General features: G+C 37.6%; 1 protein-coding gene across 12 annotated transcripts in view; it reads left to right on the top strand.

Moving 5' to 3' along the window:
- Window positions 1–26,081, top strand: part of LOC149576021 (uncharacterized) — a 311,989-nt gene that overhangs the window by 214,001 nt on the left and 71,907 nt on the right. For all 12 annotated transcript variants that reach the window (XM_089816148.1, XM_089816139.1, XM_089816147.1 and 9 more), the window contains one exon: window positions 8,166–8,274. In XM_089816148.1, the coding sequence (XP_089672274.1) occupies window positions 8,166–8,274 (109 nt within the window). The remainder of the gene's footprint in view (window positions 1–8,165; window positions 8,275–26,081) is intronic.

Raw genomic sequence — 26,081 nt, 5'->3', positions numbered from 1 at the left:
ATTTTCTGCTTCAATTTGGATTCCAACACTAAAAATATCGGATTCTTATAGTAGATAATGTCATCCACCACTTTGTACTGATCGTCCTGGGTGTTGCCATCCATTAGCTCACAGGCAAATGTGTTTTTGGAATATTCTACCAACAAATGTGCCTTCTAGTCAGCTGAAATCTAGTTTAGTGAGCAGATGGCAGGTTTCCTAGACAAGGCATCTCCAACCACATTGTTCTTTCCTTTCACATATTCAATATCAAAATCAAAAGCCTGAACCTTGCTTACCCATTTTTGTTTCCTTTCATTCAAGTCTTGTTGCTCCAGAAAATATCTCGAACTTTTGTGATCCGTATGGATGACAAACTTGGTGCCCACCAGATACTGTCGAAACTTGGTCAATGCATGTACGATGACTAACATTTCTTTGTCGTAGATGGAATATAAGCGTTCCATTTGTGTAAGCTTCTTGCTCTGATAAGCTATGGGGTGTCTATCTTGCATTAGTATCGTGCCAATGCCCTCTCCGGATGCGTCGCACTCCAGAATGAACGGTCAAGTGAAATCAGGTAATGCAAGTACGAGACAAGTGCTCATTGCCTTTTTCAGCTTATCAAAAGTGAGTTGTGCCTCTTCGTTCCACTGGAAAGAAACCTTCTTTGTTAGATCCGTTAAGGGTGCGTTGAGCTGAGAGAATCCTTTAACGAACCACTGGTAATAACTACATAGTCTGAAAAGCCCTCACAAATATGTGAGTGATTTTGGGAGAGGCCAATCAAGGATAGCCTGAATCTTCTCCTGATGATCTTGAACTTCATATTTACTGACAACACGCCCCAGGTACAATATTTCTGTCATACCGCATTCACACTTGGATTTCTTAGCGAACAAAGATTGCCCCTCCATGATCCTTAGGACTTCATCCAAATGCTTCGGGTGCTCCTCCCATGTCCTGCTATAAATAAAAAGATCATCTAAAAAACACCAATAATTACTTATGCAATTGTTTGTTGAAGATGTGATTCATGTATGATTGGAATGTAGCAAGTGCATTTGTTAATTTGAACAACATGACCAGAAATTCATAATGCCCATAGTGACAATGAAAGGCCGTTTTTTCGATGTCTTCCTCCCTCATGCGTATCTGATGGTATCCGAAATGGAGATCTATTTTTTAAAAATAGACTACACCATGTAATTCATCCAGCAACTCATCTATCCCTAGAATGGGATATCTATTCTTTACTTTTTTGGTTCAACACATGGTAGTCAACACACATGCGCATCGTCCTGTCCTTCTTGACGAATACTATTAATGACGCAAAGGGGCTAGAACTAGGACGGATCCGTCCTTTCTTCAGTAGTTCTTAAATAGTCTTTTCGATCTCATCTTTGAATTTCTTAAGATGACAGTAGGGTGTGGTTATGATTGGCTTGGCTCCAACTTCCAACTCGATAATATGTTCAAACCCTCGATGAGGTGGTGTGCCAGGAGGAATGTCAATGAAAATTTTATCATGTTTACTCAAAATATTCTGGAGATCATCATCCTGGGGGGGTGTCCATTGCCCTTTTATAGGTTCCGCCAAGACAAAACAATGTGTAGCCCACACAATGTCATCACACTGAAAAATTACCTCCATCCGATGTGTAGAAACTTCCTTTAGACCTTCATTTGTCATTCCGTGGAGAACAATCTTCTTTCCATCAACAACAAAAGTGAAGTCCATTCGTTTGAAACTCTGAGTGCCTTCATCAAGTGTCTCCATCCACTGTATGCCTAGGATAATCTCCATATCATCAAGATCCACTATGAAGAAATCTTCGGCCACCTTGCGATTCGCCATTGTGATACTTAGTTGAGGAACAAGGTGTGTGTAGGGCAAGAAAGTCCCTCCAGCAACTGTGAAAAATTCCTATGTGCGTCTCTGAAGGTAGACCTCTTTGTTTGACCAGAGAGGAGTTTATGAAGTTTAGCATAGCTCTGCTATCTAGCATCACCATAACTCTTTGTCCTTGAAGGGTTCCTCGTACACGAAACACTGTGCACCTCGGGCTACTGGCGAGGGTGATAGTTCCTCAACATCGTATCGACACTGCAATTCTTTCTGTATAGTTCAAACTAACCATGTTGGTGTCGTCGTGATGTTGTTTGTCTTTGACGAGTGTTTCCTCCTATTTGTCCTCATCATCGGACACAACCTCAATGTAGTGTATGTTTCCTTTTCCGAGGCATCTGTGGCCAGGTTCCCCCCTTGTAGTTGAAACATAATTTCTTCCTTCGGAGTTCCTGTGTAGTAGCTTCATCCAATGATTGCTTCCTGGGCGTAGGTTTACTATCTTTGTCCCTCGAAAATGCCAGCGATTTGGGGTGTGAGTAACTTTGAGAGGATGATGTCGATGATGATGCCATGCTCCATGCCTTCTTAGTAGCTTTCGACAAGGTGGCAGAATTCATTCTCTTTACCTAACCTTTCAGTGGTTTTGTCAATCCATCCATGAAGAGCACTATCCATCTTCTTTCAGAAATGTCCGTGACCAAAACAAAGAGTTTCTAAAATTCCGCAATGTATTGGTCGACCGATCCAGTTTGCCTCTGCTATGCCAAATCTTTGAAATTGAGTTTCGGATCTTTACCATCAACTCTATCTATCAATCTCTCAGTGAATTCCGCATAAGTAGTTATTTGATCATGACCCAGTGTGATGGTGCCATGATGCCACCACTCATGCACAACTCCTTCCAAGTGTAATGCCGCTAATTTAATTACTTCTTCTAGCATAGGATTCAACTAGAAGGAGAATGGAGACAGATTTGTTGTACTCAACTTTCTTCTGAGATCATCATTAAAATATCCTTGATTTTCATCTCCTTAATATCTCATTCTCAGATCCGTGTAATCTTTGTAGGATATATCTTCCTCAAAATTCGCATTCTTCCAATCTTCTCTCAGTTGTTCTTGCATCTCTTCAAAGGTTGGTTGTTACCCTCCTTGTGGTGCCTCTGTCTGTGGGGGAAAAGACGACATGGAAGGTCGAGAGTGTTCTGGATGAGGGTTTGTTTTATATGAAATTGAGTCCACGCTATGACCATTTTGTTCTCTGAATATTTAATTGTGTACCAACTTCTTGAGAGTCTCTTCCATGATTTGCTGAGTATCATTGACCTGTGCCTGATTCTTGGCAAGTTCTCTTAGTAGTGCCATGAGTTCGGCAACTGTTGGTTCTTGTTCGGCAAGCATTCTATGAACATAATGTGTTCTTTTTCTCTTCCATCTATAAACTCTCATTCACTGTCCACTGGCTGGCAGGATTGAAGCTCTGATATCACTGTAATGTTCCAGGGTCTGATTTTACCAATTGAATTGCTCATGTTTGAATCTAATGGTCGCTAGACAACCTGAATAATGCGTATACTAGCCCTGGTAGGCCGTACGGTAGGCACAGGGGAGGTACGGCTAGTTGAGGGCCTAAAAGTTGTATGTATAGTGGTGGGAGAGCAGCCGTACGGTGTATACAGGAAGGCTGTACGGTTAATGCAAAGGGCCGTACAGTGGTCTTGGGAAGGCCATACAATGGAATATTCGGCAATATGGTGGCCGTATGGAAGAGCAGCCAAGTAGTACAGTGGTAAGCGGTGGCCATACGGTATGGATAGGAAGGTGTATGGCAAGGATGGATGCAGAGATGTTCGGCAACACTATTCAAGATACAATGTAATACATTGAATACAACAACTTGCAAATAATTAGAGACCAAATATTGTGCCAAATGATAATAATAATCCACATACAAATGATGCTTCAATTTGCCAAATCTGAGCCAAACAATACATAGACGGAATAGGGTGAGGGTTGAATCCCATCAAAATCGAAATAGCCAAGTAGGGAAAATCTTTCACTTCTGAAATGGTGAACAACGGAGAATCCTAACTGGAATTCGTACTTCCAAGAAATAATGCAAATTGCCTACCTAAAGACTACCTACAAGCCTTGCTTAAATACTCGTTGGGAAACTTTCCGAGGGTGTACAAAAATAGTGGACGACGACACAAACTACAGAAACAAAAATAAAAATGAGTCCGAGATATATTAAATAAATTGGCCAAATGCAATAGTTTGATAAATGATTTATTTTATAACGGGAACATTACAAGAACTTGACCTCTAAGTAGGTGAATGTTTTAACAATCTCTATCTCAGAACCATCAAACATAAAATGAAGATGGGAAGTCTTGAGGAAATTGAAGAACATCACCTCAGTCTTATGCATTTTCACAGAAAGACATCTCAAATCACAGGAGGCCAAGCATTCCAATTGTCTATATAAGCCCTGTGGGGAGGAAGCTAAAGGAACCAGATCATCTGTGAAAAGAAATGTATTGCCTCTCCCATTTGATTTTTGTAAGTCATCTTGATAGATGCTACCTTGATGATCTTGCTTCTTATGTGATCATGGTTAGGACCCGTGAGCGGTCTACACCTTTGGGGTGGTTTGATTAAATTGTTGCTTTAATTGGTTGTTTACACTTATACTTGATTGCTGAGTTTCTGGTTGAGGATTATCAATGGATACTGTAGGGTTTATTGTGATGTGATTGTGCTACGAATATTTACATTGTTCTTGCAATAATCTTTTACTATTGTGGAAATGAACGATTTAAATAGATTATTTTAATGAAACTGATTAGATACTTTAATTATGGGATTTTGTATAATTGTTGCTTCGGCTATTATATATTGTGCATCTACACTTGATTGTGTTTGTTTATTGTGTAGGACTTATATCCCTGACAATGGCACATGGGGTTGGTTATTAGACCTTTCATGTGGAGCCAATATCATCCCTGTATGGGCGATGTATCTTTTATTGTTATTTTAACCCTTCAGTAATTGGTAAATGTGGATTCATAATGCATTATGTGATTAGACCTGTGAGCATGTCTATGCATTTAGGATTTCGCAGTGGTTGTAGAAAATATTAAATTAAATGATATGGAGTTTCTAACTCTATTTTCTTTCTAACTTGATTGTCGGGATTTTTCTTGCAAGCTTGGGTGACATAAGTTCAGCATTGGGTGATACTAGAAAAGTATCGCACAACTATAGGAGAAATATCGTGCGATACTGGAAAGTATCGCACAACAGTAGCCAAAGGTATCGTGCGATACTGATAGAATATCGCATTGTAATATTAAAGTATATCATGTGATATTGGAAAGTATCGCGTGATAGTTCTAAGAAGTATTGCACGATACTTGTAAAGTATTGCATGACAGTAGTGAATAGTATAGTATGATACTAGAAAAGTATGGCACGAGTTCTGTGTGAAAACCTGCTCGGGCAAATAACAAGTATTTTGGGACTTGTTGAATGTGTTTTGGAGGGTGTTTTGGATACCCTATTGGGTTGTGCACATTCCTAGGTGTTTCTTGTTTGTTTGACTTTGATAGTTGGTTATTGAACACGTTGGTAAGTAATGACACTTGGAGATCGTTGGTTGTTTGGATCATTTGGTTAAGTCTTCCGTTGCAATCTTTTGATCGGTTGCATGTTAATGTTGTTTGAATCCATGCTTGTTAACTTAAAAAAAATGTATTGGCTTTTATTTATCTTTGTTCCAAGGACTTCCGAGCAGGGCATTACAAGAAAAATATGAACCAGTCCTTGGTGAAGGAGGCAACCATCAGCCACAAGAAGGTGATCATAGAGAGATTCTTGGAGCACATCAATTTAAATCCCAAATAGAGTAGGGAATATTGGACACCCATGCTTCACCCCAATGGGTCTACTACTGAAGGTAAAGAAGTTGGTGGGAGTCTTGAGGCGACCAAGGAATAGCTCATAGAGTCTCACGATAGTAGTGATAAGTGTTTGAGATGTCGATGTCCCGAAGTCTCTGAAAAAGTACGAAGTGAGGTGTTGTGTTGAAGGCATTGCGAAAGTCAACAAAGTAGCAATAGACCTTGAGGAGTGCAAGTGGGTCTCCTCAATGATAATGCAGAGAGTCAAGATATGGGCCATAGTGTGATCCTCTTGTCTGAAACCTGACCCCCCTTTAGCTTTGTCTTAGTGCTGATCAAGCTCTCTAGAAAATAGGATATTGAGGGTCGTAGAATACAACCTTTTTTATATTGAAATCGTTTACAAATCTCATGCTCATTCAAGAAACAACATGAGAATTACAAGCTTATTCAAGCTTCTTTCGAGCAACCACACTAGAAACAACATTTGGAAGATTAAGAGTCACAACTTAGAATTCCACAAAGATGTCCCTCTTGGGATTTGAACCAAGGTCACCACAATGAGAACTCATCACTTAGACCACCTAACCTAAACCCCTTGGACAATACAACTTTGGATAAATGTGATTAGTCATAATAGTCCTTTAGTTACCTAGATCAGATACAATGCCCACCTTATGGATCAGATGGATGAGATGATGAGACCAAGATGGAGGGAACCCCAAGAAAACCACACAGTTGAAGAGCTCTAAAAGATGGGGACCAAGCATAGTGGCTTGAAGCTTGAAGAGCTCATCCTGGAAGCCCTCCTTAGTACTCATATTTGATAGCTTCTAGAATAGTCAAATAGTTGAGAAGATGACAAGAGGATGGGGGTCTAGACAATAGTCTGGTTAGGGATATCATATAGAGAGGAAAAGTGGGAGAATAAGTTGTTCTGAACAAGCTTAAGAGGGGTGGAGTGATGGAGGAACAAGGTATGCAACAAGGATTTGTGCAAACGATGTAGGGATGAGCAAAGGGAAAATTTGTGATGGGCAATGAAACAACGATTCTTGCCGCTAAGAAAGGGGCGATAAAATAGCCACAATCAGGGGAAGGAGGGGTGAAGGTGGGTGAAGGTGCAGTGAAGGTGAGAGTGAAAATCCTTATGTGGTTTGAAAGACCCAAACCACATCAAACTTGAATGATACTTCAGGAAGGAAACAAAAACACCAACAACTGAATATCTAAATCAAAACACTTAAGAAAATCTTCAATTGCATTGAACCCCCCTTATCACCAAACCTTAACAAAATCACAAGAAAACTATGCTGAAAGAAACAAACAACTGGGGTGGATCTTGCACCACCAAAACTGGAGCAATTGTATAGGGTTTTTATTCTCAAAATTGTTTAGAAGAACCCTATAGGTTCATTCCAGCAATGTCTCATTATGTGGGAACAAGTAGAATGAATGAATGAGACCCAACAACCCAATTTATAGGGTTGGAGGGGAAATTGGAGTAACTCAAATTTAGAATATTATCTTTCCTTCAAAGGTGTCCAATATAACTATAAAAAGAACTTTGTCTCCCTCCCTTGCTTAGGCATCCTCCTTTTGGAGATACATTTCATAAAATATTTGTCACTTTAATTATAAGATAAAATTACTTTTTAGAATACTTATGTGAGAAATACAAAACATTATTTTCATCACCTTAAGAACTTTATCTTGGCACTGAAATTGACAACTCTTCATCTAGAATTGAAGGAGGGATTGAAACTGAGGCCAAATACCGAAAATAGCATTTACCAAAATAACATATGCCGAAAATAGAAATGTTGTTGACACATGCTGAAACTAGAGGCTCGAGATTTCCACAAAAGACTGAGTCCCGTAGCCAACTATGCATACCTATGCGAACCCAAGTATAGGCTAAGGTGAAGTACAACTGACTAGGTGAGAGGAGACATTACAATTCACAAAACAAAGCACTCAGCTGTGGCTTGAACATAAACAATGACATCACAACCAGATATAGATTAAGGCATTTCTATTTGGTTATGCATACTTTCATTTATTAAGTTCTAAAGGAGACAATAATTTTTTGTTCTTTGTGTCTATTCTTTTTTTGTGAGATCTGCCAGATATCTTTTTTGTGTTAGATCTATTTATCTATTATTTTAATATAGCTCTTTGCTCATCCCGCAGAAATTCTTGTACTTGAAGTGAGTTATTTCCCAATTCCTCTTTATTTCAATCTTGCTATTCCAATATGTGTTATCTGAGTGCAAGTGCAGAAATGGATGAATTCAGTTTATGTTCTTGTGAACACTTGATATTTAATTGTTTTCAATTCTTAGTTAATTGTACCAGTATGATACGTAAGTCTGCATATTAGCTTTTTAAATTAACATGATACTGATTTTTACCCCATTTTTCATTGTGTAGTTTAAACTTCCAACAGGGTTGGTGAAGCCTTCAAAGCCTCTTTTTGTTTATGTGATTCCTATACTTCAACTTAGGGAGCAACTAATGACTATTGAAAACTTTGCCTCAGGTGATTTTAGTCCTCCTTTTGATTCCCTGTTTGTTAACGTATATTTGAAAGGCTGTGAAATAATTTTCTATGCAGTATTTGAAATCTCAAAAGCTTTGCTTTAGAAAAGTACGTTTTGTTTTCTCTAGTTGATACTAAAACATGTAATTTCCTTAGTGTATTCCTAAGAATAATTACTTTTTGATATTTTATTGACTTAGGATCCAAGCAAATACATTAACAAGATTCTAAAGCATTCGTCTTGACATTTAATTCAACCTGTTTTGGGTGTGTAAACTTGTATATTTCCTTAATAGTCACTTGACACCATCACTGCAGTATCATAAAGGTATTTATCGAGTGCCGAGTTACATAGCTTGAATTTTTGCAAAACCTAGTTTTATGAAATGGTGTCTAGCTCTTCAGCAGCCAAGGTTGTAGAGGAAAAGGAGGTTTTGAATGTGCAATTGATAAGTAATGAGATTAAACAACCTAATTTCAGAGCTATTCCAAACATAGCTTATAAACAAGATCCATCCAATGCATTGTCAATGATACCACAACAAGTCTTAATGATCCAAGATGTCAAATGTTGCTATACATGTAGGTTGGAAGCATAGGAGACATGGAAATTAGGGAGACATGGGAAATTGTGTGAAAATGGAGCGTTGAAGGAGGAATTCAAAATTGTTGAGAAGAAAGGGTTAACCCGTGCCCTAGATTTCCCCAACGTCTTCAAGACAAAATGTATAAAGATAGTTTTGAGCAGGATACATGATAAATTTGTATGGTTAGAGAATGGACCGGTGAAAATCACCAAGAAAATTGTGCATAGGGTTACAGGGTATCCAACCCTAGATGGGCCAAAGACATTGAGAAGTGAAGCAAAAGAGATAATTGAAAAGAATACAGGGGCAATGTGGAATAAACGAGGGATGACAATTGATACAATTGTAGATCCCTTAATTGCTTTTGTAGTGAGGATAGTAGCACATAAGTTCTATCAATCCAGCAGGCTTAATAGTGTTCCATGTATTGCAGTGGATGTGGGATACAAAATAGTGAAGAAAGATCATACTTATGATCTTGCCAAGTTGCAGTTCCAACAATTGACTAAGAATTTGGGAGCCATAAGGAAGACCAAAAGTGCACAATGCAAATTTGGATCTATTCTTGTATGTATATTCTTTTATGTACAAAATACATTTCCTACTTTTGGTACAGTTTCATGGAAGGTAAATAGATTTATAACACTGCAAATAGGTGAATTCATTGAGCAACTACGTGATAATTTTGAGTCAGTCATGACAAGCTACTTTGAAGAATTCAAGTAGTCAATGAAGAAAAGACTGAGGATACCAGTTTCACTAGTGGAGAAACATTTTAATGATGTTTGCTTCCTAGTTGACACTGACTGTACATTTGTCGAGGCAGCAGTTCCTAGAGTAAGATGGTTAAGATCCCTAGATCAGCATACTTGGGACTAGAGATCTTTCCCAGCATTAGGTCTGTAAGTTATCTGATGACTCAAAAATTTAGGATCTTCTTTCTTATTTTGCTTCTTTCCACATAGTTTGTTAATAACTTTGGCATAGACTGGTACATCTTGAATTGCTTGCAATCAAGGAATTCGAATATTAACATTCTTTAATTCTTCCATGAAATCAAATACAGACAATGGTTTCAAAGACTATTGTGCTTGTTCCTTAAGTCTTTCAAGAAAAGGAGGTTCTTTGGGCTCTTGCTTATGATTTTTAGGCTCAACAATATCATCCGGTGAATCCTCAATCTCTATAATAGTTGGGTCTTGAAGAAACTTACTAGACCATAGTTGAACTCCATCAATTGTAAGGGAGTTTATTGGATAAGTGGGATAATGTGCCACCTCATTATTGTATACAGGCTGGTTCACCTTATTTTTGGGATTTTGTGTTGATTGTGCAGGCATTGGTGTTGTTTTAGGTGGTTGAGAAGAATTGGATGGTTGATTGAGAGGTGGCAAAATCGATGGTGGTAATTGTTGTGGTGGATAACATGAGATTATTATTGGAGGTGATCAATATTGTGGGAATAAATATGGTTGTTGACGTGGATAAAATGATTGTGGTAGTTGTGGCCTCCATGCTTGTTGCCATAGTTGATGTGCAACTGGGGGTTGTGGTATTCATTGTGAATATTGGTGGGAAGGCTTCCATTGTGCAGGTTGTGAAGATTGTTGCCAACCCCCATATCCTTCAGATTTATAGTAAAAGGGCATTGATTGTTGTTGTCCCTTGGAGTGCTCATTTTGCATATTGGGATGTGTAGGATGAGAAAAAGGATGTCTGGGTGCCATGAAGTTTACAAGTTCTTCAGAATACTCAGTATTGGAGGTCCCTACAGGGAAAGTTTTAGGCTAGAGTAATTAGCCTCTTCAAGAGAGGAGATGTTTTTTTTCTATTATAGGGACAGTCACTACCATGCTTCTTTCTACATGTGGGACAAAATACTGCCAAAATACATTCTGCCTCTTTTTTCTCGCGAGAATAAAGTGTATCAATTTGTTTGCCAATATGATTTAAGAGATCAGTTTTAAGATCATCCAATAAATTACCAATTTCTCCTTTTGTTAGACCTGTTGCATTGCCCAAATCACAAATGTCTTCAAAAGGCAATTTAGAAATGTCACCTTTTCCAATTCAGTTCAAAGCTTGTATTGTCTCATCTTGAATTCCCCTAAGGAAGAGCATTTTGATAGTATCAGTGGTTAAATCAGGGCGTCTTGAGCATTGCAAGGTAAATGCAAATTGTTCTAAGAAATCTTCTACAAACTCTTCTTCTCGTTGGCTCATGTGAAAGATTTTATCCCATACTTCTTTGGTTTTGCTATATTCTTGATATTTTGACAGAAAAGCTTCTTTCATTTGGTCCCATGTCCTAATGTTCCTAAGGTTCATGGACCATCGCAATGTGACATCTTTCAATATAGGTTGGAATAGTTTCAATTTTTTTGTATCACTTTTATATTCATAGCTATTATAGAGGACATCAAACTCAAATAGAAACATATCCGGATCTTCAGTAATTGACCCTCTAAATATAGGAAGTGTTGAGTGGGGTATATTCTTCATAGGGGCATCATTAGTGGGAGGTTGGATAGGAGACTCAAAGGTCATAAGATTGTTGTTGTATTGGACTAATGCATTACCATTGTTTCCAACATTATTACCTCCTACTACTTTTCCTGTGTTATCAGCCATGATTTTCTCCAAGACTCTTGTTGCCCAAGGTGTATATTAAGTTTTAAACGTTTGTTCTGGAGGTTCTGGAGTTTTACTACACCTAGTTTCAGAAGATTCTTTAAATTGTTGACAGATATCTTAGGAGGAATGATAGTCGATGCTCGTTGAGTTGGGATTGGGCTGCCCATTTGTAGTCAAGGTTTTTATCTATTTGTTCAATGACCCCTTTTTTTTTTTGAGTTTTTGAACTACCTCCTAACTCTTTCTTAACAAATCTTCCTTGACTATCTCTAGGTTTATTCATGCACCTAAATGATGTATTGCAGCATAGACCTAAGGTACCAGATTGAGCAAGGTCGACACTTGATCAGACACTCCCTAAGGCGCATTGTTCCTAACTTGACTTACTATAGCTTCACACGTTTAATATCTCTCCCCGGCATCGACACAAAAAATGTAGGTTAAAGTTATCTATTTATTGAGTTGTGAGATATAAATTGGATAAAAATACCCTAAGAGTGTCAATCCTAGACTTTTAAGATGATGAGAGATATAGTGGCTGTTTTCTCAAGGGATGAAGATAGTATATCAAGTGGTTATGAATTCAGTCTAGTTCACACTTTGAAGAATCGAATTGAAAGCTTTTAACTAGTGAATTGAAATTTGCACTAAAAAAGAATCAAACTCTCTTTCACAGAAGAATTCACACTTATAAGATTCTACCTTCAGACTTAAATCTAATCTGATTATATTAATTATGAGAATATAAAGTTTCTATTTAGATCATTTAACATAATCGCACTCATTTTAATTTAATTACTTGTTGCAAATCACACTTAATTAAATAGGAAAACTGCAGATCACACTCTTAATACTTTGAAATATATATTGACAAAAAGGAATAGGATGGACTCAATTTGCGATAGGAAGTTTTGGCATAGGAAATGGAGAATAGTGGAGTATGAAAGGAAGTTCACAATACTGTGAAAGAAAGGTGATGTATAGTGACAACAATAGAATAATTAAATTTGGATGAAGTCAAGCATTGAGAATTCAGTTGGACTCATACAATGATGATCATGTGAATACTCGCTTTCTTATCACAAACATTGTGTAGATTAAATACTTAACGCCCATACATCCATTATCTTTCTTGAATGGAGACTGAATTGTGTCCATACAATATAAATAATTTCCATTATACATCATTTCCTTTAAATAATTGACTAATTAGGAATATCCTTCCATTCCTCAAGATTGCACTAAGTATACCTTATTTACTATTATCTAATTAGCAAATGGGAACTTAAGACTGGGAATATGAAGGAAAATAGAAGAAAAGTGTAATAAAAGACAAGAAATATGTAATGACCCCTTTTTAATTCTTCGACCTGATATTCAAAATTCAGTATAAGTTTAGGAAGTTATTCAAGTTAAACATGCCCTGGATCCTTATTATTATTTAAATTGAGGAATTGAGCATTATAATTTTAATTAGTTTAATTGATTATAAAGTTTCACTCTATAGCACCAAGCAACTACTCTCTTCTGGTCATGACTATCTGGAGACGGTAGATTGACGGTGCAAAGGGCGTGTGAAACAAGCTACAAGCGGCTCCCTGGAGGATACCGTCAGGTGCTCGAATTTACTCCGCCTCTCCCTCCACCCACTCCCTATCTGAAGATGTCATGGCTCAGGTGAGAGCAAGCTTCCTGAACTATAGTTGAAAATACATTTAATTGGTAATTCTTGAGATTTGTTGTATTTGTAACGATATCTCAATATTGTTGTACTCATTATTACAATTTAAAATATTTAACATTGTGTGTGTCTATATATTTAGACATAGGTATATATGTGTTCTTATATATATATATATATATATATATATAATCAAATGAATGTATATTCCTTACCCATGCGAATTGCTTTTATGACTTCAATAATCAATTTAAATATAATCTATGAATGAATAGAATAGAACCAATTTAAGAATTATATGTATATCATAATGGGTTGATCATTATCAATAGAATTTTCATATGTGCTTTAATGCTGTTATCTAACGCTTGCTTTCTATTTAACTTCATTAATGCAGAATGACGTGACTATGTTAGAAGTACCTGATTGTTTGATGGCGTTTGGCGATGTCAGTCCTGTCAACTCAGTACCTGAATGTCCTTTATTGTGGTCACTGTGATTAGCGTAGGGTATGTTTAATACGTAGCACAAGGTTGAGCAATATCTGGTGCAGGGTTATATTCGGACCTCAATGTTCGGGTATTTAAAACATTTCCTGCAGTTTAATATGGTCTTCCCGCACTTATATATTTTGTTGATTATTTACCTTTCTGCACTCTTATTTTGTATATGCCTTTTTCCTTCTCTATCACCGGCTTGATGCATATATTCTACTGCTTCCTTCACTTACCAATATACTGTATCCTGTGTATATGTTTTACCTAACCCTAATCAATGACATTTATATATCGTGCACAATCACAAATGTAAAGTCGTGACTGTTATGATTTACTTAGTTTTTTTCCATTATTCGATTCGTATATTGTGTTTAGTATTATATTGATGTAGCAACATTTTTGTAATTATATGCAAACATCAAATATTAGTAATTTTTAGGGTTTCCCTTTTTTTTAAAGAACACTTGTAGTAATCAAATTTGATTTAGGTTAATCATTGATAACATTTGGAATAGTAAGATGAATATTTTGGGAAGTTGATAATATTAATGCATCTTGGAATAATAATATATTTAATGTTTATATGGGACTTTAATAATTATAATATTTATGACAACTTATAAGTTATTTGATTAAAACAATTTAAAGAAGTAAAATTTATTATATCAATAATTATTTGAACTTAATACATAATATTTCTGATAGAGTAAAACACATTAATCCAGGTTCATTACAAAATATTTGACTCCCAACAAGCATTTCAAGTGGTTTTATGCCATGTTGGTCTGCCCCTACTAGATGGAAGGTAGGTGGCCAAAATGTTGGTTTGTTAAGTGTTTTCCATGTCTTCCCAAGGAGTGCATTGACTCCTGACCCTCCATCCACAATAATGTTGGTAAGTTTATGGCCCATAATCTCCATTTCTACTACAACAAGGGTCCTTATTCCCACTGTGAATAACATTTGATGGAGGGTTGGTGGTTCCCTTCGAGGAGTATTTTTGCTAACATCTTCTTCCATGGGCTTGTCTTCTCCATGGCTAGTATTATTTCCTTTTCTCCTAGAAATCACAACCCTTATTGGGGTAGTGTAATGAGTAAGTTGGCCACTCTTATTGGTATAGTATCCTCAAACATTTGTTTTATTTTATTGGCCTTCGATGCCGAGCGTACTGGGGTACTTGTTGTATCCTAGTTTCTTCTTTGTTCCTCTTCTAAGGCCATGCATACCTCCTTGAATCTTTCCTTTTCTGTCCAAGGGTCCAAGTACAAAGCCTTCTTTGCTTGTAGTCTACTGATGTCCATTATTTTGTCTTCTGACTTTGTCACTTCCAACATGTTCACTGCTTTCCCCTTTGGGCAATCAAAATCTTTGTGATTTCTGGGCCTACACCACCAATATGGCATGCTTTCACCACTTTGCTGGTTTTGGAATTCACAGGTGAAGTGTCCCCATTCGTTACACCTCCTACATTGTATCATTGAGCAGCCCTTTGCATCTTACTAGATACGACTACATAGCATATTGTTATTGCTGTTGTTGTTGCTCACATGTCTATTTTTCCAATGTCTCCTGGAGAGACATTGGAAGTCTTGTTTTTTGATGGTGTGATAGGTGGAGTGGCCTGTTATGTGGGTAGAAGTACTTGCATACTTCTTACCGTTAAGTTGTATGGACATTCTGTGAGGGAGTGTCCCACAACTTGATAGATGTCGCAAAATGATTTTTTTGGACAGTTAGCTCTTGTGTGCCCTTCATTCTGTCATTTTGTACACCATAGTTCTTTGCTTTCCTTAGTTTCTTTCCTCCATCTCCTTCGTCTGCATCATGTCCTTGCGGAGTGCTTGAATTTTCCTCGAATCCCCTTGCTTTCCTTGTTGTTGCCATCACTCATTCTCTTTTTGTTCCTCGACGTTTTGTTTTCACTCTCGATATCCATTGCTCGATTACATTCCTCCTTATATGTGAATAGGGGTACCACGTTAATTTTCCTCCAGATGAATAGAGTTAGCCCTTCTACGATCCACCTTTTGTTCAATTCAATTACTGGTCTATTTTCTAGCTTATTAGCTCCCTCAATCTCCGATGGTATACTCGAACATTTTCATTGTCGCCTTCACAATTATTGGATGTCTTTGCTACTACTTCGTTGTCATCCCATAATAATCTGAATTCTGCCTCAGAGGCCTTCCTCAATTTTCTCCTTGTTGCCATCTGTGTGGCTAAAAGGTCAATGTACCAGATGATTGCTATGCCTCATAGAGTGCACGGGAAAGCTTTTAGCAAGTTGTCCTTATCAAATTGTCCAGTGACTTCCCGAATGGTTACACATGTTTTACAAGGCTGCGTTGGGTCTTTTAACCCTTCCCTCATAAATTCAAGGAGTTTTTGTTTGTTTGGTTTGTTTGATGTTCTTCCTCCCTGGCCTTTTGTGTTTAGGGAGTTTTCTCTTCTTTGGAAATTTCTTCCTATTTGTCCTCCTGTTATGGGTATTTCTCTTGTGCTGTTAGGTTGCAAGACGTCTCCTCCTCCACCTCCTTTTGGTATATATTGGTGGTATTGGTATTCCCACATTTTGGGGGTTTCTGGCTTTGTTTTCCCTACTGTTACTTCATCATAGATGACCAACCCTTTTATTCTACATACTATATTTTCAAATAAATCAGCTGCCTATCTCTCCAAACTTCTTTCTTCGCCATCGGGTTCCGAATGCCTAGAGTCTTATTTCCCTTGACTTGCTTTCCCAACTATCGGTGTCCTCCATTTTCCATGTTGAACTAATTGTTGGTTCCTCCTCAATGGTGTTGCCACATAGTGGCCCTTCCCATTGGTACTCGCTCGTGGTTATGTGTGTATTGTGATGTTGTTGTGCTTGTTGGGCAAGGTTTCTCAATCTTCATCACCTTTCTCCTTGTTCTATCATTAAGGAGCATCTCACTTCCACCTTACTTTCCTCCAAATGTGTTTCCTTTGGGTGTCTCCTATCCTTGTTTGAAAGGAGGGGCATTAATTTTTGGGTTTAGGATTTGTTTGGCAGTTACTTGTGTCCCTGGGTTCCTCCTCTCTACAGTTTCTTTTGTAAAATCGTTGCAGTATTTGCTACCTTCTTTTCTTCCTCCTCTCTTTGTTCCTATACTTATACCAGCCTTCGTGCCAGCAACCTTGGAAGACTTCCTAGGATATCGTACACTACTTCATTCACCATGAGTTTGGCCCATACCATATCAGTGGAGAGAGCCCTCTTCTCTGCCTCCTAACATACATACTAGTCTACTGCCACGTCCCATGCCTGAACGAGGTCCTATGTTAATTGATCCTCCCTAGTAACTTCCTCCTCAATGTCACTGTTTGTTATCACTATTTGCTGGTCAAAAGTTCAATCCACTATGCTTTTATCTTTCCACTTCTCTGTTGACTTCTCAGGTTCATATTAGCCAACAGTGCCAGAAATGTTAGCTGCCAAATATGGCAGCAATCACATGCCAAAAATGGAGCAACTGTGTGCTAGGTATGGAAGTATTCATATGTTAAACATGGAGAGGTTCACATGCCAATTATGGAAGTTATACACAACAGCTATATACCAATGCAAGCAGAATAATAAACTAATAGCCAAAACATACGAATTACATAGAAATGGCTAAATATTGCCTTATTGATTGTACTAAGGGATTACATTACCAGTATTACCAATGTTTTCAATACTACCATAGCATCCCAATTCCCAATAATCCCTACATATAGAACTCCTATTGCTTACAGAAACCAACCGTTGTGAATCTTTGGTACATGTAGTTTCATAGCGATTTTACTAGATACCTTAAATATTTTATTACTAGCCTACACTTAGTTTGGGAGATGTGGAGAAGATTGAATAGAAGAAAGACATCATACATTTCCTACTTTCTATATCCAAGGAAAGATTTTCACCATTTTTCTTATAACTTATTTGGTGGAAAAAATCTTTACCATAATCAGTGACATCATAGAAAGGAATTAGACTAGATGGATAAGCCACCATTGGGACCATGATATATTGAATTGTTGAAGACTTTAATATACTGGAAAGGCATATCCATGTCTCGAGGTGGTTGTCTCCATATTGAGTTGGTAAGATACAAGCATTGGGGGGCATAAGAGCACCCTATTGCATTGTGATTGAGGGAGAACTGCGAAGGGAACCTTATTGCAGAAGTAGTTGAGAGAGAACTACTAAGAGCACCCTATTGCAATGGTAGTTAAATTAGAACTGCTATCAAGGCACTCTACTACAATTTAATTAAAGGAGAACAACTAGGACACCCTACAACAAGGCAAAGATCACATCTATAAAGACCTAGGAGAGATAGATTTGTCTTCTAGGAGGGATGGATGTGTGAAATATTGGGTATCCATAAGGCCTTGAGGGGAGACGAATGGCAAGGAGATGGTATCATAGTCTGAGGATTGTTCATGGTTGATTATAAGATAACTAGAGCCCTGGAACTTCTCCCAAAGGAGTTGGGAACTTGATTACGAACTTTTCCACAAGGATTGGGAAGAGATAAAGTCACTCCTAAGGATTATCATGATGGATATACCAAGTAAAGGATATCCATTAGACCTAGAGGGAGAAAGTCGTAATGAGCTAGTGACATTATAGCTTGGGGACCATTCTAGAATAACCATATAAGACAACTAGAGCCGTAGGAAGTCCATCTTAAAAAGAATGGAACTTGATTACAACACTCCCTAAGGATTAGGATTATTCATCAAGGCTCATCATGGACCAAGGAAACACCTACCAAATGAGAAGGAAAGTACTAAAATGCATCAAGACAAGTTCCATCTTTAAATTATTCTTGGGTTATTAAATTCAAAGTTGTAAGGGAAAATGTTATCAGTGGTACAACATAAGCCACACATTGAATTGACAATTGCTTATGGACAAGCAATTTGGGGAAGGGTGAACTATGATGCACCCTTTCCTGAAATGGAGTTAAATAATAATAGAATTAAAAACATGTAAGGCTAAATAAATAGTAAAATATTACAACTACAATCACATTGACTAAATTACAAGAACACGATATAAATTAATCTCTCACTCTTATATGAAACCCATAGACCTATATGCGTAATGTGAATAGATTCAATTTATGTATAATTATTAAATACACATATATATAAACCTGAAAAATATAATTTTAAATACAATATATATATCAAATATTATTATCAATACCAAATATAATTATAGAAAGGGGTTAGAAGAGGTATGATGAGATGAGCAAGTTTGATAGCTCAATGAAGAGAGAGAAGGCAAGGGATGGTTGTTAGGTATGTTTAGATGGGGAAATCTAAAACTCCGATGACAACATAGAAGAAAGCAGACTTGGGAGGAATGTCATGTCAAGAAAGTAAACTTTTCAACTCCAATGACGTAAACTAACTAAGAAAATTGGCCATGTTCCGTACTTCAAAATTGAGATGGTCTTCAATGGATGCATGGGGGATGAAGGTGCAGGATTGATACAAGCACTTGGAAAAGGAGGAATGTTATGATATGAAATGGGTATTTTTAACCACAACATTTATTACAAAAAGGGGGGCATGACAATTAACAATGGATGCCACTGTGGAATTCTAAAAGTCGTACCTTAAATTCCTATATAAGATGTCACTTTGAGAAGTTGAACATGGATCACCATAATAAGAATCCAATGATTTAAGCAATTGATCTCAACCACTTAAACATGTTTTAAGTTTGAAAAGGATATTCCTAATGTATATTGGTGTACATTGATACGTGCTTGTGCACTTGAGTGGTACATGCCAAGTAGTGCATATGGTCAAAATTAAGAATGAGATTTGTTGGTAAACAAATATGTCACTTTTAAAATTTCTATATCTTTGCCCAATCATATAATATGACAAATTACTTCGCAATAGCTGGGTTAGGCCTTTGATATGTGACCTTCCTCTACTTTTAGAGGGGCAGCTCCCTCGTATGATGTTATTTTTCAATTTTTCAAACAATGATACACAAGTTTAGAAAGATTTAGATAAATTCACTGACAGTGAATATGCAAACAACTTTCAGGAGCTTCGAAGGGTTTGCTTCGGTTACTAATGAAAACAATTCAAGAACTATACTCAAAAGTGATCAACAACATAAACTTGGTTCAACATTTTTTTGAACATTCACACAACACTATGAGAATATACATCACAATGATAATTGATATCTTGAAAAATGATATTTATGAAAGTGAGGCAAAATTTGTATTTTTTTCATATCTTCATCCTGAGAATACAATGGAAGTATTTAACTACATGAGCAAAATTTGTAAGCACTTTCCAAAAAGATGCCTTATAGTTGAGTATGAAACTAAGACATAAGTGCTCTTCTAGCCAGTAATTGTCCAAAGTCTCTATTGCATGACTTGCTCATGATATTTATAATCTTTTTTAGCGTAACCAACTTTCGGGTTTGTAACTACCTAAAAAGTTAGCATTTAAGAATATAGAAAGCATTCCATAATTGTAACTTTACGAACTCCAACTTTTAAAGCCTAACCTTACCCAAGAAAAAGTTAAGATCTTAACCAAACCAAAAATCAGTCCAAAAGTTGACAATTTTCAAAATATACAAATAAAAACCTAAAAGGCAACTTTAGCTGGGCCTGCTTCCGATCCGAGTAACTATAGAACTATTATGATCAGACATACTTTTGCCAAACTTTATGCCACCGTTCTGAACACCATGTTATCTTGTGAGCTTGATAGTAGGGATTGTAGGGCTAAAGGATAGGTTGGCTTTCAGACAAACTATTATATTATGGATCATGTATTCACGCTGCGGGCTATCATTGAGGAAGTTAGACACCGCTCTTAGAAGGTCTATTGTTTTTTTGTGGACTTCCGTAATGCTTTCGATTCTGTTCCTAGGTTGGCCTTATTTTAGAGACTTCATGAGATTGGGATTTCATATATGTTGCAAACTGCTATTATGAGGCCTTATGTGAGGGTAATTGGTAGGCTCAGGACTCTGGAGGGCTTTTCAATCCCGATTCAAAGCACCATTGGGGTGAAGCAGGGCTGTCCTCTTTCTCCTACACTATTTGGTTTGTATATTGATGAGTTGGAGGATTTCCTTTAGAACTCCTCTCAACTAGGAGATGAGTGTTATTTGCATTAGGTCTTGATCTCCATTCTTCGTTTTGCTGTTGATGTGGTTGTCTTGGCCTCTTCCCCCGACAGCTTGCAGAGACTTCTTGATGGTCTAGCTTCTTTTTGTGATCAGCGACAACTTGTGGTTAATTTGTCTAAGACTTGGGTTATGGTTTTTAACTATTTAAAGACCTCTTATCTTCATTTCTTCTTTCAGGGTAAGGAGGTTGAGATCACTCCCTCTTATATGTATCTTAGTGTGAAGTTCTTAGGGCCAGGCTTCAGCTTGAGACCAGCTATTTAGTCTAGAGTAAGTAAGGGCATGGGTTCCCTAGCTTTGCTGGAAAGACAATGCTTTAGGCATCATTTTTAGGATATTTCGTCTAAGTTGTCCCTTTTGGATTCCTTGGTTTTTCCGATAGTTCTCTATGGCTTGGTTGTTTGAGGGCCTTCTCTTATTGCTTCTAATTGGGCTTCTATTGAGCGGGTTCAGACGTTGATGTTACAATGTATCATAAGATGTCACAGACTCACCACTCATAGCATTGTCTTAGCTGAGTTTGGAGCTCATCCTCTCAAACTTGCCACCATCTTTGACTTGATTTGGTTTCTTCATCAGCATCGTGGTTTTATGGAGTTGGGTGTTGACCAACACAGATACTCTCATTTGGCATACTACTCTTTTGTTACGATCATGAGATCTGACACCTCTACTAGGTCTCGTTGTTGGTACACCCAGGCCACCTCTCTGCTGGGTTTGATTGGTATTCAAATAGATTTTCTTCCTTCTTATCAGTTTTCACTTGATGCTCCTGGTCATCTTCTCCCACTACGTCAGGAGTTGAATGACCATGTCAGACAGGATATTTATAGACAATACATTACTATTACTTGGAGTAATCTCCCGAGAGGTCTGAGACCTAGGATGGCCTTCTATGCTGAGCATTTTCTTGAGATCTAGGATGGTATTATTGTTTGCCTTTCTTATCTATGTTGGTCCTAGAATCATGCCTTAGGGTTTTCTTTAGGCTCATTCAAAGTTGGTTCTCACGCCTTAGGGCTCGGACCGATCACCATATGGATTAGGCTGATTGGATATGTTAGTTGTTTACTTTGTCAAAGGTTGAGATTGAGATCCACTTCATTTTTCGATGTCCTCTTTACTATGAGATCAAAGGGAGATTTTACTGTCTTTTTAGAGACTACCCTTCTCTTTCAATGTTTTTTAGCTATATTGATCAGTGGTGTCTTGCACTTTATCTTCAGGAAGGCACCCACCTTTGAGAGATTACTTTGCAATCTTTTATACCTCTGGGGCATACTTCAGACCAGCTCATTATTACCTTTTTCTCTCCCTTGTCTCCTCCACGAGGTTTGGAAAGGCCTTCCAATACTTCTCATTCCAGATCGGTTAGACACTGCACCAGTCTCTCCAGGCAGCGATAGTCCTACAATGTTTCCACAAGGCATTCTAAGACTATGGATCGTTCACGGGTTTATCCCTCTATTACTGATTTCTTTGCGACAAGGAAGGACCCTTAGTCCTTATCTTGTCTTCTCTCTTGTTTTGTTTCTTGCTTTTGTTCTTTCTCAGTCACTATTTGGTGCTTAAACTTTGGCCAGCTCTTTTGTTTGTATGCTCAGTCCCATAAACCTAGTTGGTTTCTCATGGACCTTAATATTATCTTAGCTTATCTAAAGACTAACTTTGAAGCATTTGCATTAGCATCTGCTATGATTGTTCTTTGATCCACAGGTGCTATGACTGACTGAAGTGAACTTGCTTTGTGTGCTCTAAATGACTTAATTGCTTGTGCCAAGGACATATTTTTGATGATAATGATACTTTGGATTTTCAGCTTTCATCTATCATAACCTCTTCTAACTTCATCTAACTCTTGCTATAACCAAGCAAGCATTGAATGCAAGAATCAAATGTCACTAAAAGAACACTCAATCTTATCATAACATATTCACTAGAACATTGTTGGTCATCAAGCTTTGAGCTGATTTTTAGCTCTATACTTTTCAAAATGGGGGGCACATCTAACTCTTGAGTATGCTCATTGATTGGGATTTCTCTACAAGGGCTGGCATATTTTCCAAGGCTTTATTTTCAGCTTCTTACTAGTGTCTAGGAGCTTCTCTTGTTCACCTATTTTCTGATCCATGCTAGCACATTTCCACTTGATATTTTCCAACAACATGTCCACTTGTTCATCTTCCCCGCTTAGGAACAATTTGAGGGATTTCACCATATTGTTATCCATTTCTTTTATCTCCGCCAAATTACTGGCAATCTCCTAGGATAATTGTTTTTCTCGAATGATTCCCATTTTTTTTAATCCCTTGCTCTATTTGGTTCGCTTTAACATACATTGTCTTTACATCTTGAAGTTGGTTCCTTCATATGGCTGATCCAATCATCCACCATTCTACCATATGTATGGCGTTTTTGTATGTCTTCAATAATGCCTTCATCAAACATCCTTTTGGGAACATTGATTACCTCTGGAGAAGAAGAGTCAAGGGCTGGGAAAGAATCACCTACAATTGATCGGAAACTTGAAGATAAGGCTTGGACTTGATGCTTGAGCTGATCCTTGGTTTTTTTATCCTTGTTTGATTGTTCAATTAGGACAACAGCTGAGACCTGGAAATTATGCAATTTACCTTCAGGAGTAGTTCAGCCTAAATCCACTTGAGATATGTTGAAATCATATTCACTTGCTTAATCTACATTTTTCTTAATGATGGGTTGTGCAACCTCAACAAGTAAGTTGCCTATAGTGGGGTTCATTGCTCTGGAATCCACTTTAGTCTTCTTCACTTTTGTGCCTTTATGCTCCGAATCAACCACTGCATCTATGTTTGGTGTTTCCAATTGAATCACCCTCTTTTTCTTTTCCTATAAACTCTATTGCAGCGAAGAGTTAGAAAATGTTGCAGATGTTTCTACCATTGCAGTAACTTTCAAAACCATAGGTTAGAGCTCCTCCTCATCTGTGTTATCCATAACTGGAACCTCATAAGTTGCCTAAACATTTTGAGGAGATGGTGAGTGTGTAGGAGAGGTTATGGACTGTATCATCTTGTCTACAAGTGATGACGAAAATGTGTTCATTTCATGAACCTCTTTTATCATTTTCTGAATGGGATTTAAGGTCTTCTCTTTAGGCTTGGATCTCTTCTTTCTAGTTACAGAATTGAGATCACATGCTGAAAGTAGATTTTTATTTTTGTTGGGGTCTTCATCATCATGTCCTCCTTGTGCATCTTGTGATGAGCTGGAAGTGGTAGATGGAGTATATGAAGTAGCTGATCTAGGTGTGCTTTCCTGCAAATTATTGTTCTTCGCAGAATTACCCTTCCTTGCCGGCTTAGTAGTTGAGGCCTCTTTGAAATCACCTTTTAACCAATTTCTTGTTTGCTGGATGACATAGAAAACTCTCTCCCTTAGATTTTTCAAATCAAGTAGAGACCAATTGATGTAAGGTAATTCTAACAACAGAATCTTTTAAAAATAGAAAGGATCAATTAAATTTGATTCATCTTCTTGTACACCTGTCATATCCCATCCCAATTTAAAATCAATGACTTGTTGAATTGTGAACCTCATCTAGTCTCTTTTTCTTACCTCAATGTCTTCACAATCCACCGATAATCTTCTATTGGTGGAAATGATTCAGGAACATTAGGCCGATGTAAAGAAATTGTTTGACAAGAAGGCTAAGAGAAAGGTTTTCCAGGCAGATGACCTTGTTCTTCTTTGGGATAAGCATCAACAACCAAAGGGTCCGCATGGAAAATTTGATTCCTTGTGGTGGGCCGCTCTCCAGATCAAAGGGGTGTGTTGTAAAAATGCATTTATTCTTTCTAATCTGGATGGTATACAATTGCCCTTGCCTTACATTGGGCAACATTTGAAACATTATTGGGTCGTCCACCACCTATGTACATAGTTTACAAGAAGTTTTTGTTGTGTTGTTTCTCCTCATGTGTGTAGCGGTCCCATTTTTGGTGCATCTAAGTCCTTTTCATTAATTTATTCTCATTTTGGGTGACTCTATGGCTCTTGTGATAAAGTATTGTCCCTATTTGTATCTAGGTTCATTCTCCGTCCTTCATAGTCCTTATCCCCAGATAGAGCCAGTTATAGTTGTGGTTTTGTCATAGGCCCAAAGTATCAATTTTTTTTTGTCTAAGTCATGTCCATAGTTTTTTTGGGTCAATGTATATTTGTGTCTGCATATATCCCTTCTATGGCCTTGTGATCAAATTTTCAAGTTTTATCGTTTAAGGGTCATTAATGATCGAAAATATGTCAGGTTTGGAGCCTAAAAAAGATTGGAAATTCAGAATATTACTGATGATTTGTGTTTCCAACTCATTTGGCTTGTTGTCAGCTCTGTACCACACTTATGTTGTTTTTAAGTTAGCGTTTTGATTTTAAATTTTAAAATTAAAACTTCAAAACTCAAAAATTAAAACTTAACTTGTTATTGACTTGGTGGTCAGCACCTCTTTGGAGATTTTGTGACATGGCTTAACCACTTCTTGTGGGTCCTAAAATCTAACATTTGTATTGGTCACTAACAGTTCAAGCTTTTGGTGCTATGGCCAATGATTCGAACAATTGGTATCAAAGTCTTGGGTCATGGGTTCGAGTTTCCCTTAAATGGGTCTTGAAGGCTCAGTCAGTGTTGAGGGGGAGATTGTTGTTGACTTGGTGGTTAACACTGTCATCGGTATAAATTGTGTAGCCGACAGGTTCATGTTGTCGGTAAAGATTTGTAGCCGACAGATAGATTAGTATTGTTATGTAGTCAACGGACCCCTTCGAGAAGGTTCGGCGGAAAGTATTTACACCCCATCTGGGTACGTTGTAAATCATCTTATCATTAGTTATGTAATCTCTAAGCATATGCGAATAAAGGAGTACTGTTATTGCCGTTCTTGTTCATTATGTGTGCATTAATCATTTAATCTATGCGGTAAACATTTGGCGCCGTTGCCCCATGAACCTGGAAGGTGGGAGGAATGAAGATTAATGCCAAATCAGCTTAACAAGGATCGAAATAAGGTCAAGGGAAAAGATGGAATCCGTACTGTGCAAGAAAATTTAATTCTAGCATAGCAAGCCGAACGCAGAAGGAGGTTCCAGAAGATTGCCGACGGACATAGAAGCGTGGAGGAATTGTTAGAGGAGACTCGATAGTGGGTGGAGTTGGTGGAAGAAGCAAGAGAGGAGTTTTT

Source organism: Cupressus sempervirens, chromosome 1 (assembly GCF_028749045.1).
Source record: "Cupressus sempervirens isolate cs-2001-9-10 chromosome 1, ASM2874904v1, whole genome shotgun sequence".
Taxonomy (NCBI): Eukaryota; Viridiplantae; Streptophyta; class Pinopsida; order Cupressales; family Cupressaceae; genus Cupressus; species Cupressus sempervirens.
This window is presented reverse-complemented; position numbering and strand designations above follow the sequence as displayed.